The 16,016-nt window shown below is 49.0% G+C and overlaps 1 protein-coding gene across 1 annotated transcript; it reads right to left on the reverse strand.

Annotated features, from left to right (window-relative positions):
• Positions 1 to 1,540: 1,540 nt before the first annotated feature.
• LOC101941719 (protein Wnt-11b-like) lies at positions 1,541 to 9,564 on the reverse strand. Its single transcript, XM_008166534.4, has 5 exons — positions 9,261 to 9,564; positions 7,758 to 7,993; positions 6,210 to 6,487; positions 4,972 to 5,264; positions 1,541 to 3,726 (listed from the first exon to the last, which is right to left on the reverse strand). Exons 1-5 carry the CDS (start codon positions 9,341 to 9,343, stop codon positions 3,552 to 3,554), a joined length of 1,065 nt encoding a protein of 354 aa, XP_008164756.1. The 5' UTR covers positions 9,344 to 9,564; the 3' UTR covers positions 1,541 to 3,551.
• Positions 9,565 to 16,016: the final 6,452 nt, after the last annotated feature.

Raw genomic sequence — 16,016 nt, forward strand, 5'->3', positions numbered from 1 at the left:
TGATTCACGAACTGGGGGAAGAGAGGTGTTCATTTGCCTAAATCAGACCCAATCCAGCAGATGTGCTCAGAGGCTGTCTACCAGATCAGGTCCTATTCAAAATCTGGCCAGAGGAGGTGGTGGGAGTGCCAGTGCCCACTTCATAACTTGTAGGCCAGTGGGTAGAGCACTCACCTGGGCTATAACAGACAAGCCTACCTCTCTGCCAGTGGCAGAGAAAAGATTTTTGAGCAGGGGTCTCCCCTGCCTCTCAGGGGAGCTATGGGATATTGTGATGCAGGGCTCCCTCAACCTCTCTTGCTGAAACTGTTCCACTATGGCTAAATAAGAAGAGTCATTGGAGCTGGGGGACTGGACACTGGGTCTGTCCCCCACCCCCACATTCTCACACACTCCCGCTCAGCTTCAGCCCATGACACCTACTTATATCCCCTTGTACCACCCTAAATAAGTCCTTAAAGTGTTTGCACCCTTCATTCCTTTACACATGTATTGTGTTCCTCGCCCATAAGAGTTTTAACCTTTTCAATCACTGCTCATTAATCAGTCCCTGTAACCCCCAATTGTTATTGTTGCTCTACTTGGAGCTTTTGCCAATGGGTCTGGTGGTGAGAGGCCCAGAACGGAATGATGCCTCACCAGTGCCAGATAGAGGGGGACGATCCTCTAACTGCTCCAGAAATGATGCTTTTCCAGATTTAGCACACAACAGTCTGGTTTTTCTCAGACCACTGGAGATTCACATCTAGTGTGCTATCTCCTTCTGTGATTTCCTACTCACATTTCTGGCATCACTAAATCATTTTGCCATGTTCAGTGGGATTCATAGCTCCTCCCCCTTCCATAATATTTAGTATCCACCGAGTTCCTTAACACTATTAACCTGCATTTCCAGCTCATGGTGTGCCTGGCATGGCCATATCTTCTGCTGGTTGGATCTGGTAGTTATTCAGCAATGAAGTGGTTATGGTGGAGGCATTTAAGTTACTAATTAAGCACCAACATTAACTCACTAGAATAAAGGAGGGTAGGTCTGGCTATACTTGCTGATTGCAGGTGCAAAAAACCAGCACCTCAGTCACAGTGGAAAGCCCTCTATAACCAGCAGGGCTGAAAGCTCCCTTCTCTTTGTGAATAAAGTTATGTGAGAACAAACACCAGCTCCAGATTTGAGCTTTTGTTTAAAAATAGAAAATTAACTTTCTAACCTTCACAGCTGTGAAGAAAACTATTTACATAGGGCCTAAGCGTAGCTGATGCAGAGATAGCTGCCCGAGGCTGCAGATTGTCTGAAACAATAGTCGTTAAGCTGAACTCTAATTATATGCATTTCATTGTAAACAGTTAGCTATTTCACCTCTGATCATTTTAACTTCTAGCACATCTGCTTATCTCAAACTACCTCCAGATCTCTGCTGAGAACTGGTGAGATGCAGCTCTTCATTATCAATACAAAACCTGCAGCATATTAACATTTAGAGGCTGGATACAGTAAAGTGTTAGAATGGATTCCATGACATGAGAGAGTGAAGCAATAGAATTATTCATTTCCATATTTAATTCAATTAAAAAACCCACAATCTTTTTAAAACAATAAATGTATCAGCAGCTGCCACGGAATCCCAGGGCCACAAAAGCTTTGCCCTAGAATGTTGATCAAGTTTACAAACATGCCCCACCCTACAGCTGTCCTGAGCATATTGCCTTTTAGAAAAAAGAAAAATCCTTCCCCTTACAGTCAGAGGAAGAGGAATCTGTGAAAGCCGCAGCTGGTGTCTCTCTGCTTTCATCTTGGCTTTGATGTGTGTTCTGAGAGAACTGAGGCTGTTGGGGCCAGCACTAGCTGTAGTGTGACTCACAGACAACAGGGGGAGGAGACAGAAAGTCAGTCCATTGGAAAGTTACTCTCACTTTTGACCTCTCCTCCAGTTGCCAGCTCTCACAGAGGTCAGTTTGACCCATGATTTATAAAGATCAGAAACAACTCAGGGATCATTTCCCCAGACTCAAGCTCTCTGCTACTAGGAATAAATCCCAGAAGATGGGGTGCTTTGCTGGGAGATTAGATCTGCAGTAACCCAGAAAAATACTCCAAAGCTTGTTATGTGCATATAGGGAAACCTGTGTCTGGCCACAACAGCCAAATATAGTATGGAATCAGTACCAGAGGAGATACAGGAGAAGGGGAAAAAAGCATCTTCAAATGAAAATAAACATCCCCTTAAACTATGAAGCCACCTCTGCAATTTCATCTCCTGAAAGGATGCGGAATGTCTGCTTTGCAGTCCCTTTACCAGGCAAAGAGGGGAGACAGCATTGCCTCATCCCTTCTGTGGCCAGCCCAGTTCTGGGGGGTACTGAGTGGGGAGCCTTCCTGGGTAACACATGAGGCTTAGGGCCATCATTGGCAGAGACACGAACACATTTATTTAAAAGGCACCAAATAAATAAGCAGAAATCAAAAAATTCAGTCTCATCTCCAAACCCTACAAAGGGGTCCTGGAGCCAAATGTACTCAGCACTCACTGTCAGCACTCGTGAGTGAGCCTGGTTCAGAGACAGGGGCAGGCAGACAGGCTGCCACCCTTGGTGTGGAGGAGCAAGAGAGGAGGGGAGAAAAGGATGTGAGAATGAGAACATGCCACCCAATTTACTGGCTTCTCCACCTCACCAGGTGTGAGCTTGGGGGCAGGAGCGTCAGGCCTGGTCCTTACCAAGACCCCTCTGGTTAATGTTGAAGTTCAATAGCGCTTTCCATCCCACTATTTCTACCTACATCCCCTATGGACTTTTCCTTTGACTCAGTTTTTTACAGCATGCCCATCACCATGATATTAGAATGCCTCTCGCTCTCTTTCTCTCATTGCTATGAAAGGACAGAGGAATGGATCTCACTTATAGTGGAGAGGGTGGCAGAGGTCTTTCTCCAGCCTACACCCAAGCCTGATCCTAATGTTAGAGAGAAAGTGTAATGCTGCAGAAGACAATGAACATGTACCGGTCTTGAAATTGGAGCATCTGGTGGCCTTGGGTCAGCTTGCCACCCCACAAGTGCATGCCCATGGTTTCCTCAGCATGCTTATTCAGGAGCAGCACTTCTTTCTTCCCCTGAATTCACTCTTGTCTCTCCCCACCCCACACCCTTTTCCATCCATCACTCCTGGCTTTCAGGCCACCTTCAGAAGCTTCCCACAAGGAGACAATGGCTGCTGGCAGCTCAGGGGAGAAAGAGATCCATGCATGCAGGGTGATACATTATTTGTCCCCAGCTGGAGATTGAGAATTTGAACAAACCAGGTCAGCCCCAGGAGGCAGCTGTTTCTCTTGCTCTGGAAGGGGTGAGGCTAAGGACATCAGGCCTGGTCTTTTCCCAAAAAAGTGTGTTTCCCTGGGTAATGCCAATATGAGGATTTCCACCATGGCCCCTTTTCTAGCCAAAGCTCACAGCTTCCCCTGTGATGAATTAAATATCCAGACATGCTCTGGAGTGTCTCGGAGCATAGGTCCTTTAGTGCTTTCTCAGTGCATGGGCTGCTTCAGGGCCTCCTGCATTACTTGCACACGTATCTCTCCACCGTCCGCTGGCACTTCTTGCACATCACATAGCAGCACCAATAGTACTTGCACTGGCACCTCTCCACTACACTCTCAGTGTAAGCATTGTAGCCACGCCCGCAGCACATCAGGTTGCAGCTGTCACTGCCCACAGAGGTCTTGTTGCATTGCCTGCCAAAGTGGAAGCAGATGAGAGCATTGAGGGGCTTTAGGGATGTAATGGCACAGCTGTGTCGAGGGGCTAGTCATGGCATAGGAGTTGAGATGGGTCAGTCTAGGAAGCGATTTGCTCAGCCTCCAGGGAAAGACAAACTATTCTCTGGTGCCGATAATGGGCACCAGAGAATAGTTTGGGAGGGGCTGTTTCTCCCTCAGGGACACTGGAATGATGAGCAGTTTGATGCAGGAAGGACTATGGAAGAGTTTAGACTGGAGGACCATTATCCTCATGACTCATCAGGGTGGGGTGGGTAAATGCTTCTGACTCCACCTACTGAATAGCACAGGGGTTCTCAAAATTGGGGTTGGGACCCCTCAGGTGGGTCACAAGGAATTACATGGGGGGCTATGAGCTGTCAGCCTCCACCCTAAACCCTGCATTGCCTCCAGAATTATAATGGTGTTAAATATACAAAGAAGTGTTTTTAATTTAATGGGGGGGGGGGGGTGTCGCACTCAGAGGCTTGCTATGTGAAAGGGGTCACCAGTACACAAGTTTGAGACCCACTGGAATAGCAGGTTCATATGCCAGGCAGCAGGGCTGGGCTGAGGAATGGACTAGTTGAATCTACTGGGCTCTCCATTGCCTTTACAGCTGAATCCTGAATATGGGGGCACCTACCATCCTGTACCCAGGGGAGATAAACAAGCTGCTCGGGTTTCATGGGAATCCCCAAACTTGCTAGGTCTGCCATCTAACTAACTGGCAAATTCTTTCTCCACACAAAACACTCAAGGTTTAGTATCAGCTCTAGTGGAACAGATAGAATAAGAAGATGGCTGGGGCCCAATCTAGACCATGGGAGGCCCCTTGTAAGACCATACCATATGAGAAGGGGCTTCTCTCCACCTTTTGCATCCTCTCCCCTCCCTCAAACTGTCTTCAAGTCTGCAGTGAGTTACATGGTTACAAGGTTTGCCTGTGGTAGGGCGTGCGTGATAAGAGAGGGGCTAGAGAGTTTATTAAAGCTGATGCAGGGAGATTTCAGAACCTCTTGCCATTACAGCACTATGCACTCACAATCAAGCTGGCAATGGGACATGTGTGTGTTATAGCAGAGATTACATCATTCAGTCAAGAAGGGATTTAGAGAGAGACTGTTTCTAGGTTGGACTGCAGAGGTAGAATGAGAGACCCTTATATCAGAGGGAGAGTTATAACATAGGGAAGCTACAGCATCTGTAGCTGGTCCTTACCTGTCCTGAGTCCCCAGAGACCCCAGTTTGGGATTCTTTGTGCAGTAGTCTGGAGAACTGACTAGATAAACCAGTTCAGCCTCTCTCACTGGCCTGATGTCCAGTTCTTTGGGCACCAGCTGCTTTCTGGTCCCCATGTGCCGGTGGGTCACCTTGATGGCTGCCAAGTACTTGGATTTGAGGTCAATGGCTATTTCACTCAAATCTTGCAGCCCTTTCCAACAAGTCTTAACTGAGCAGGAGCCAGAAACACCATGGCATTTACACTTGGTCTCCAAGGAGTCAATCAATACCTGGAAAGAAATAAAATCAGTAAGGAACCCAAGGCTGGGATTCATCCTTCCCTGACACAGCCCATACATCCCAAGAAGATCTCTGAAGAGCATCCACAGGAGGCTTCAGGATATGAGAAAACATGGACAGTCATTGGCACCCAGGAGGCCTTATCTCGCTTAGTACCTATGGGGGATGCTTTCCTGTGTTGCCAAACATGAAATCCTGCATCAAGATTAACAGGGAATCCAAGGGCTCATTTACTATGCTTTACTATCCCTGTAACAAGAGGGTAGTCCTTGGGACAAGTGCCATCCATAAGTTTGCAATGGGGCCTGAAGTTTCCCCTCATTAATTCAGGGGTGTGCTGTGGGATGTTTCCCATCTTGCTCCAAATAGCCTGGCTACGTATGGAGACCTGTAGTCTCTGCATGCCATCCCTCCATAGTATTAAGCAGGAGGGGTAGCTGCTATTTGCTCCATTTTTGCATATTAGGTGCCAGCTGTGGGCTCCTGGCAAATTGTCAGCAAGGCCACTGGTTGGGTTAGTTTGATCACCACAGGTCCATTAGCTACCAGGAATGGAGGTCTGCAGAGACACACAGAAAAACATGCAGTTCTTAGTATAGCAGATTAGTTCCTGGGGTAAAGCAGGTTCAAAGCTAGGATGGGTCTCAGTGTATCACTGGGAAGATATAAATAGCCAGCAATTATCTCCCTGGAGGCTAGCAAGACAGGGACTCTGCCTGGTTTCTGTAAGGCATGTATTTGTGTGCATGGGTCATTATAAAGTTACTTTAGCCCATCGATTGCCTCTCCAATGTATTCATGCGTGGTCTCCCAACAATCTGGCAAGAGGCTGCAGCCCTCCTCCGCAACTCAGCCAGAATAACCAGTTATTTCTTAAAGGAGGTGCCCTGGTTGTGGCTGTCTTGCCAATTTTTGTGGCCAGTGACTATACCCACCTGTCGGCCCACTGCATTGTTATGTAGATTCATAAGCCTGGTGGCTTGTCCTCCTGCCTTACTGGACTTCATGGGACCATCAGCAAAGGCAGAACCCATCTGGAGGCCATAGCGGAGATTGTCCCCACAGCCACCCCACCTGAAGCCAGGCCCAGGCACCTCAGATGGGACAGATCCACAGGAACAGATAGGTAGTTCCCCTGAGGCACAGGCCCGAGCGATGGAATGGCTGACAGCAGCAGCAGCCAATGCATAGACAAATGCAGATTCCCTGGTCCCTATAAAGAAAAAGGAAGAATCCCAGAGAGTCCTGAATCCCAGACATACCAACGTGATTCCTAGTGCCACAGAGCTTTCTTCATACAGAGAAAATCACCATGTACTCTTCAGAATCATCCCCACCTCTCATTCATTTGATGCTAACTGTACGTTTCACAAGGATCTCAGCACAGTGATAGCGGCAGCACAACAGCAATCAGAATTCAGGACCTGGGATGAGGGGGCATGAGGGAAGCATTTCCTTTTGGCTGATGCTTCAGGCAACACTGATTTGGGCTCCAGAGTGAGCAGTGGCTCGCTCTCCTCAGCCTCACTACATGGGTCCTTTGAGAGAGCAGTGCTATTTACAATTAGTACCCTGGTTCTCTACAGCTCTCTTCACCCAAGGATCTCAGAGCATGCACACGCGCTCTCTCTAGTGAAATCTCACAAACTCTTCACAAAACTGTGGTGTAGGTCAGCATTATTCTCCCCCATTTCACAGAAAGGGAAAATGAAGTACAGGGAATTAGAGCAACTTGCTAAAGTCACACAGCAAAACAGCAGCAGCTCCAGAAACAGAACCCAGGATGGTTTACTCAGTGATGTACTTTAACCGCTCAAGTACATCTCCTCTGACAGATGTATTATTTATATTATAGTAGCACCCTCCCCCCCACCCCAGCCCACCCCAGCCATTAGGGCCAGAGCCCTATTAGATTAGGGAGATAGGGCCCTCTCAGTACCTTCCAAAAAGCTACCTTCTTTCCCTCTAGCCAGTAATTCCTTTCACAGGAGCAAGAATGCAAAATTCCTACTGAGGCAATAGCAATTAGACAAAAACAGGTGTAAGAAAATATACTTCCTTTGTGCCCCCGCCCATCAGCATCCCATTCTGATTCTATTCTTTGTGCTATCTTTTTTCACCCAGTTTTGTTCTGTTCTTCACTTTTCCCTGGGATTAACTCTCCCCTTCTTGTCTGGGGGTCTCTAGCAATTGTTTTTTTTTTATGTGGAAGTTAATGTCACCCAGACAGAGAGCTAGCTCTGAGACTGCATCCTGCAGTCTCTTTGCAGGCTCCAGGCCAGATTCTGATCTCATTTACACTGCTGTAACTTCTGTATCTATAGTGACTCCAATATGGTTACTCCAGAGTATCCAACATCAGAATATGGCCCATTGACTACAATGGGAATTTTGCATGTGAAAGGACTGCAGGAGAATGAAAATACAGTGCCTAGACAAGCAGAGTATAGAAATGCCAGATGATCTAGCAGAGCTTCCTTTACCTTTCAGGAGGTCAGGGGTGAAACTGGGTGCATACTCAATGGAAGAGCAGTTCCACCTCATATCCGAGAACGTTTTCTGGCAGACTCCCTTGGTCTCTTTGGCTGCATGTACAATGCTATGCATGAGCTCCAGGTTTCTTCGGCACAGCTGCAACTGGTCTGGGACTAGCCCATCCAAAATCTTACAGTGCTGAGTCTCGTTCCAGGCTACCTTGCTGCCATTCACCATCAGCCCTCTGTCATGAAAGAGGAATTACCATAAACAAGTGAGACAGGGATAGAGAATCCAGTCCAGCCCACTCTTGTTGTGACCAGAGATGTTACTGGGGGTGAGAGATGAGCCATGTGTTGAGTACTGGTAACTGGATACGGGGCCTTTCACCTCTAGATCAGGAATCTGGTTATAGTCCAAATCAGTGACAGCTGTTCAGCGGTCCCCCACATGAAAAGAGCTGGTGGGCCTCAGGCCTGGTATCAACATTGTTAAAACAAACATAGCTGGTACTAATTGCATCCCTTTGTTGGTATCCTCAGCAGAGGCACCTGGACTGAATAGACCTGACAGCTAAACTCCCCTCTGTGCCTAGAGCCACCCTCTCCAGATCCAGATTGAGGTACATTGTAGGGCAGTGCACTTGGGAAGCTGGTCCGTCCTGCTGCCGTCAGCGCTGTGAGTTGTCCTGGTGGCACTCCACCCTTAGAGGCATTCCCTACTGTAGGGAATACGTGTGAACAGCATGTGGGGTTTAAAACATATACATCTAGCACACACTTTTGTTACATAGTCACACGGGGCCTGATTTCCAGAGGGATGAGCAGTCACAGCTTCTGTTGATTTAAAATAGTGTTGGTGCCCAGAACATCTGCAAATTGGGCTATAAACTGCCACATATGTGTGTATGTTTATTTATTCTATATACACAAAGGGCCAAACTGGAGCAAATGGATGCTTCCACCCACCCAAGGCTGCATGTGACCCATTATTGCTATGTGTGAACTCAGTGGATCTAAGCAGTTATAAAGACCAGCTAACACTTGTATCCTGAGGGGCAAATGTCAGTCTGATTTGAGATGCCACCCACTTAAAAAGCAAGACTGAAAATCCTTCCATGCTAGCCCCAAGGCAGGTAGTGACTAGTTGGCCAGAAGGGGAAAGGGCTTGGAAGGGATGGCTGTGTAGAGTTTAAAATCCAGCAGGGGAACAATGGCACACAGCCTGTGCAAGGAGCTGCAGCGTGGCCAGAAAGTGTCCCTATCCCAGGCTGGACTGCCTAGATAGCAGAGGACAGAGAAAGGGAGCCAGCTCCCCGCCAGCTCAGCTTCTCAGCTCCCCTGGAGGGTGGCCGAGCCTGCCCTGTCCCCAAGCAGCAGTTTAGGGAATAGGGATTTTCCAGCTGAGCTGGGGAGCCCCGGGCAGGGTATCTCTCAGCTGCCAGGGGAGGGATGCGCTGCCATGGGCTGCAGCCCGGCGCCCCCACCCCTCTGCCCTGAGGAGCTACTCACAGCCACTGGATCGCCGCCGAGAGTCCCAGCTGCCAGAGCAGCGCCAGGGTGAGCCGCAGCGGGGCAGGGAAGCTCGAGCCCATCGTAGGAGCAGGCGGCGCTCAGGAGAGGAGCGAGGCGAGTCCGGGAGCAGGGCTGGGGGGCGGCCGGCAGCCCCCGGCTCTTAAAGCGCCCGGGCGCGGCACCCCCCGGGGGGACGGACAATGGGAGTTTCGGGTGCAATTCACACGGCGGCTCCGCTCCCGGCCGGACACGCGGGGCCGTTCGCAGCTTCGTGTCAAAGCCACACAACCCGCCCCTCCCCCGGAAAGGCCGCCGAGCCCCCGCCCCAGGGCCCGGCCAGGTGTCCCGGGGCTGCCCGTAGCTACCCCGAGTCAGCGGCAGTGCCCGCGCCTTCGCCACCCCGGGCCGGCCCAGGGGGAACCGGGGGGCGCAGAGCCCGGCGCGAAGCGGAGTTGGGGGGCGCAGTGCCCGGCCCGGGTGGGGTTGGGGGGCGCAGAGCCCGGCTGGCGGATGTGGGGGGGGGGCGATGCAGAGCCCGGCTGGGGGATTTGAGGGGGCGCAGAGCCTGGGGACTGACTCGCGGACACTCCCTTTTCCTGGCGCATCAGGGGTTGGGGCTCCTTGGCTGTGCCCAGAGCCAGCCTTCCCCAACGCTGCCCCTTGGGGGCCGCTCTCCTGCGGGCTGGCCCAGGATCTCACGGCAGTGCACGGCGCTGATCTCGCAGAGGGGTCTCTCCCTGGCCAGGCCTATTTGCATTAACACCCCCCTCCGCATTTAAATAGCGTCAGACAAATAGTTCAGGCAGTTCTCAGAGGTGTTGAGACTGTGTCAATCTCCACTTCCCCGGGGAGTAGAGAGGAGCAGGCTGCCCCTTTGAAGAGGCGCTTTGAAATGAGAACTAGGCGGCTCCGGTTTATCTGCATGTGAATTGCTGTGAATCAAGGCAATCAACTGGGGGCGCTGTCCCTCTAGGAGCTCACGAGGGGTTCGTCCCCAAAACCAAGGGGAGCCCCCGTTGCACTGCCCGGTCCCCGCTCCCAGGCGGCTCTTGAACAACCCCCGGCCGATTAGAGCAAAGGCCAGTAACGTTACACCGCTGCTTCAAACCCTTAAACCTCCTGGCTTGCAAACCACCCATGGGATTGACCAAGGCGTGCGAACAGCCGGAGCGTGGCGGCCTCTTCCTGTTCAGTGCACAGGTAGAAGAGCCAGCCAGCGCGGCCGCTGCCAGCCACGGTTTAGCATATCCCCACAGCGCCTTGCATTTGCAAACAGTGTACAAATATTTAGGATTACTGAGCTGCCTCGAAGGGGAGACGATTACATATTAGTATGTCCCTGTTGCAGATAGGAAGAGGGAGACACACCGAGTTAAATTGCTGCTGCCGATTTACATTGTATTCACATTCTGGGTGATTTGCTTTACCTAGGGTAGTTCTAAATTACACCTCCTAGAGGTGACAGATTAGAGGGGGGAAAGCCGAATTTTTGAGTTAATTGACTTGACAGCACTTTGTGAATCTTCAGTTTTCCACCTTCCCCTGCAGTCAATTAGGGTCAGATCCTCAGAGGTCCTTGAAATCATCTGAATCCATTTAAATAGTTGAAACCAATGGGGGTTGGCATCTGGGCCTTCCTTTTCTAGTTTGAGTGGGACTTTGCTGAGAAAAATGGTTTACAAAAATAGTAAAACCTCTGAGATTGGCAGGGGAGTTCAGCAGCAGATGCAGGAGCTGAGTTAATATTTATTGTTTGGGCATTGGTAGGGGGACACACACACAACTTCCTTATCCCGAAGTTACTGGTTACAGTCTCAACAAGATGCAAGAAGTAGAAGGGAAGGAAAAGTGAGGATGATAATAACAAGAACTCCAGGTTACTATGTGCCCAGCTTGATGGTTCTGAATACTTTAAATATGTGTTTGCTCATAAATAAAGAATATCTGCTCTCCCTACCTGTCCCTCAATCGAGCCATGATTAACGGGTGCATTTCCTGAGGTCAAGCCTTGAGGGATTTGAAGGAGAAGAACCAAGAGGTGGCTTTACAAATTATCTCAGGCAGGGTTGAAACTACTTGTAAATTTTTTTAAGTGATTGAATTTCAAGTTGATGGCGTCTCCTTGAGGTATTTGATTGTGAATGGGAACTGAACTCTGGCAGTTCCTAGCCCCCAGCCCTGTGTTCCATTGCGTTCTTAATAATCCAGTGGGCACTGTTGTCTCTGAGTGTTTTATTCCAGTGCTGACATCATCATAGGTCTGGAATAAGTTTAGAAATGATGGAAACAGCATTATGTCATGGTTTAACCGTTGGTGTGAACATCAGAGCCAGTGGCAATAGGGCACAAAGTCAAGGGTTGCTCTTCTTGGCCCTTTGTTCTGTAGGATAAAATGATCCTGTAACCCTACACAAGTACTTGCTTTGTGTTTTCAGACCTTCTGTCCTATCCTTCTCTCCTGCCCCCACTTCCTCTGACCCACACCTTGTCACATGTGTCCATTGTGGGCCAGATATTGTAAAATAGCTCAGTGGTTCCCAAACTTGTTCCGCCGCTTGTGCAGGGAAAGCCCCTGGCGAGCCGGTTTGTGTACCTGCCGCGTCCACAGGTCCGGCTGATCGTGTCTCCCAGTGGCCGCGGTTTGCTGCTTCAGCGGCGCGGGCCGAGGGACGTACTGGCCGCTGCTTCCAGCAGCTCCCATTGGCCTGGAGCAGCGAACCGCAGCCACGGGGAGCCACGATCGGCCGAACCGTGGAGGTGGACAAAAATACAAGGGAGGGGGCAGTGAGCAACAAATCAAACCCCTGGGCATTTCTTTGCCTATTAAATAGGAGGAAATAGCTCAACAATACAACCGGTTGGCAATTATTAGTGCCATACCTTGAGTGGATCTTTATTTCTGGGGGCAGATCTTGGAGCCCAACTTCTGCCTTCCTTTCTTTTTGAGGCTGTTTATTTTTTGTTTGAAAGATGTTTTAAAAATACATTGTATTTATACATTTCCCCCCCCTTGGATCTAGTGAGGACTAGAGACCTGGGCACCCCCTTCCTTCTGCTGTGACCCCAGTCTCCAGGTTACCTACAGTGGAGCTCAGTGGCAATACCCACCCCCAGTTTAAACAGCAGGACTATCCAAATATACGAGTCAATCAAAAACACAGAGATCATCTCACTAAGCCTCACCAGCGGGGAGAATCCAGCCCTCTGGGAAAGGCAGAGACATGTGGGGCCAAATTACCGCCAAAAGCACTAGCTCTGGCCTGTGTTACCACTAAAAGCAAGCTAAACCCCACCTTAAAGGGGGCAGAAAGTAAATGAGAGAAGCCCAAAGATCCCCTCTTTTGGATTTGGGGCTAGGAGTTTGGGCTCCTTAGTGAGTCCTCTCCTGAAACTCAGTATAGGGATTCCTCAGAATCTGATTGAACGTGGGAAAGTCCTGCTACTGGCCATTGACTTCTCAGTGTTACCTCCTTCCCCTTTCTTTTCCTAGAGACAAATCCTTTGCTCTACCTGTTTGACTTGCTTAGGATATTAGGAGCTGCTAATAGGTTTCATAACTGTATGAGGATCAATCTGCAGAAGTTTAGTGTGATTAGGAGAGCTACTTGGGGACCTACTGGGGATGTGTCAGACCAGCTTGGGGAGAGCTCTCAGCATGTTGCCAACAAAAACATTTCCACTGTAATCCCATTAAAGCACCTTTCCAGAAGTTGTGTGAAGGCAAGGGGCTGCAAAGCAGCTTCCACCATCATTTTGGAATCCATAACACTGGCACACGATATATACACAAGCACTGAGAACAGACACACTATGCACAATACACAGCAGCCCTAAAACTAATTGATTGATTGAACTTCCTCTACGCCCATCACCAAAACATCTGCCCACAGCATGACCTAACTCAGCATGATGCTGCAGTTAGTCTCATAGCACAATGAACCCCTTTCCTTCTGCACTGGCCCATACCAGCCATAAAAAGAACCAGCAATTATCCAGCCAGGCAAATGCTTGACCAAAGCAATGTGCCTTGCACTGCACAATGAAGCTCAGGCTTTGATGGGCTGAATTCCAGAACGTGGCACATCACATAAAAAACCCTCCTGCCTCCAGTAGTATCCCAAAGTGCACACTGGGAAAACTATAGCTAAAGCACCTCAAGTATCTCAGCCACAGCACTGGTGCAGGGGATCAGAGCAGGTCCCAAACCACAGCAGGCTTTCTGGATCAGAAGCAGCATCTTGAATTCCACTGCTACAATGAGTGCGGCCCTGCTGAGCAGTGTACACAACTGAGTAAAACCATGCATATAAAACTCAGGAATTTAGCAAGACAAAAAGAGAGAGGGGAAAAAAAGAAGTGGGGAAAATATAAAGGAAGGTATGCCACCACTGCAGAGTTAACGTGGGCTCTTATCCACCGTAGATTCATTTGCTGCCCCAGTGCAAAGCAGGGCTGAGGGGAAGGATTCCCACTGCAACAGATGGGCTGTGATGGAGCCAGCAGCCTTGTGAAGTCAAATGCTAATTTCTTTTGGAAATATTCCCTGTTATAAGACCTCTGCCTTGGGCTTTTTCACTCTCCCCCTTCTTGTGTGATCACCACTTTAAATGGAAGGGAGCTTCTCTTTACTGGCCATAATTAGATGGGTAGTTAATATCTTCCCCCTGACCTCCTTTTGACTTGCCATCATGTGAAATAAAACGATGATGGTGCTTGGATTGCTGACTTTCCCCAGTTACTTCCCTGGGATGAAAAGGCATTTAGTGCTTTGTGTCTGAGTAATGGTCCATGAGGAAGGTACCTACTGGGGAGGGGATGAGGTCACTCCCAAATCCCAAAGGGAGATAAAAGAGGCTTAAATTAAAAGAAAGAGAAAATCTAGCTGATACTGTATTATTGCTGGAATCAGCTGATTTCCATCTCATTAGCCTTTCTGCTCCTGGGCTGTCCCCGATGATTAGGTTTTGAACCATGGGGCTTTCAGCAAACCCTGGTAAATTGTGGAATGACTTTTCAGCAGAGTGGAGGGAGAAGAGACCCAGGAGGGGAGTGGGAGATTCAAAGGGAGGAAAGCTGCTTCACACGGCTGCCCAACAAAGGCACAGCTGGGATGTCTCTGCAAGGACCCCTTCATATGGAGGCCAGTAGATACCCTCTTGCATATGGATTTCTGCTTCACTGTGTTCCAGGAGGAGGAGGTGTCTGGTCCATCTCTGCACTTCAGATCAGGGCACAAGACAGAACCAGTTTCCATTTACCATGTGTTCTCTGACAGAACACTGCCAGTATCTTGCTTTGGGTTCTGAGGTCGAACCAGAGGGTTGAGTGCTCTGTATCAGAGGGAGAATGGCCTTTTCTTTTCCTGTGCAGTAGGGACTTTGAAAATCCTCTCTGAGCATTTCTGAATGGGGAAGATTTCCTGCTGGTGAAAGTAGGTTTGTGCTGCACATTTCGGAGACAAAGAAGTGCCATGCAGTGTGCTGGATCTGGCTGGAGGATTTGGCCTGTCCCATATTTCTGGAGCTCTAAATTCCATTTTAAAGATCAGACTCTTACCAGAACTGGGGGCTAAGCTGCCTATTTATTTTTTAAATCAATATGTTTTTCAGCGAAGCATCTGAATAAACAAAGTAGCAGTGACCACCTTCTCCTGCCTTCCCTTCTTGCCTTGCCGGAATCCTCTCTAATGTGTGGTCATCACGGAACACTACAAAACTAGCGTCAGACACAACAGTGACATCAAGAGATGTCTCAGCTACAGGAGGACAGATTTCTTGCCCTCTTCACTGCCCTTCCTTGCTCCAGATGATGGCCAGAAGAGAGAAGAAACAGAATGGGAAAGATAAAGAGACAAATCAGCTATTATGGCTTTGATTCTCAGACTGGTATTGTCTCTGCTTGCCTGCTACTTAATGAGTAACCCAAGCCACTGACCTAGATGGAGCTCCAACACATACATCAGTGCAGCCTCTTCCACTGCTAGTCCTTCACTTCTGCTCTCATTTGTTCCATCAGTGCATCCTCTCTTCTCCCTCTATCTCCTGGCTGTTTGGATCAAGATACAGCATAATGGGAAGGGACCATCAATCCATTGATTGCTCTTTCTTAGCCAATGTCTTAATCTTTCATATGTTGCCAATTCAGCTATAAAGGAATAAGTTCAACTGTGAAGGAAGCCCTGATGGAAGGCCCTGGAAGATAACAGGTGAGAGAAAGCTATGATCTGCTGCATCCCTGTGCATTTCCTAATCCAGACAGACCCAAGTGGAGTTTAGAGAGCCTGGTAATACCATAGCCCCTGGGTTTCCTTATTGCCCTGGACACATTCCAGGCACTTCAGCCTCTTCTACATTGTTAATTACCTTGTATGTCTCTCTCAGAAGGGCGGCAACTCCTCTTGCCTCTTCCAAGGCCACTAAACGTACATGATCTTATCTGTGATGAAATTCACTGGCTGGTTTCAGATGAAATGCATGGAGGCATGCATGGGTGAGATCTGCTTCTTCTCATGAGGAAAGCATGGGGCAGTGTAAGGGGACTTCTGAGGAAAGAAGAGCTGGCTAGGTGCTGCATAGCAGGAGAATCTCAGGGGAGTCCCAGGAGATCAGCCAGAGGGAATCACCTCCCACAGAAATCCAGAGTCCTGAGGCAGCCTTGGGATAATTCCTGGCTGGGAGATGGTGGTATAATCATCATAAAGAACAACACGTGCACTGCAGGTGCAGGAGACAATTATCTTTACATTAGTTTATA

Source organism: Chrysemys picta, chromosome 9 (genome assembly GCF_011386835.1).
Source record: "Chrysemys picta bellii isolate R12L10 chromosome 9, ASM1138683v2, whole genome shotgun sequence".
NCBI lineage: Eukaryota > Metazoa > Chordata > Testudines > Emydidae > Chrysemys > Chrysemys picta.

What these genes read in the sequence shown, in the direction of transcription:
- LOC101941719 (XM_008166534.4), bottom strand. Translation starts at nt 9,343, where the DNA reads ATGGGCTCGAGCTTCCCTGCCCCGCTGCGGCTCACCCTGGCGCTGCTC. An exon ending in TCGGCGGCGATCCAGTGGCT is followed by an intron (nt 7,994 to 9,260) that starts GTGAGTAGCTCC and finishes CTTTCATGACAG; the next exon opens with AGGGCTGATGGTGAATGGCA. An exon ending in CACCCCTGACCTCCTGAAAG is followed by an intron (nt 6,488 to 7,757) that starts GTAAAGGAAGCT and finishes TTTTCTTTATAG; the next exon opens with GGACCAGGGAATCTGCATTT.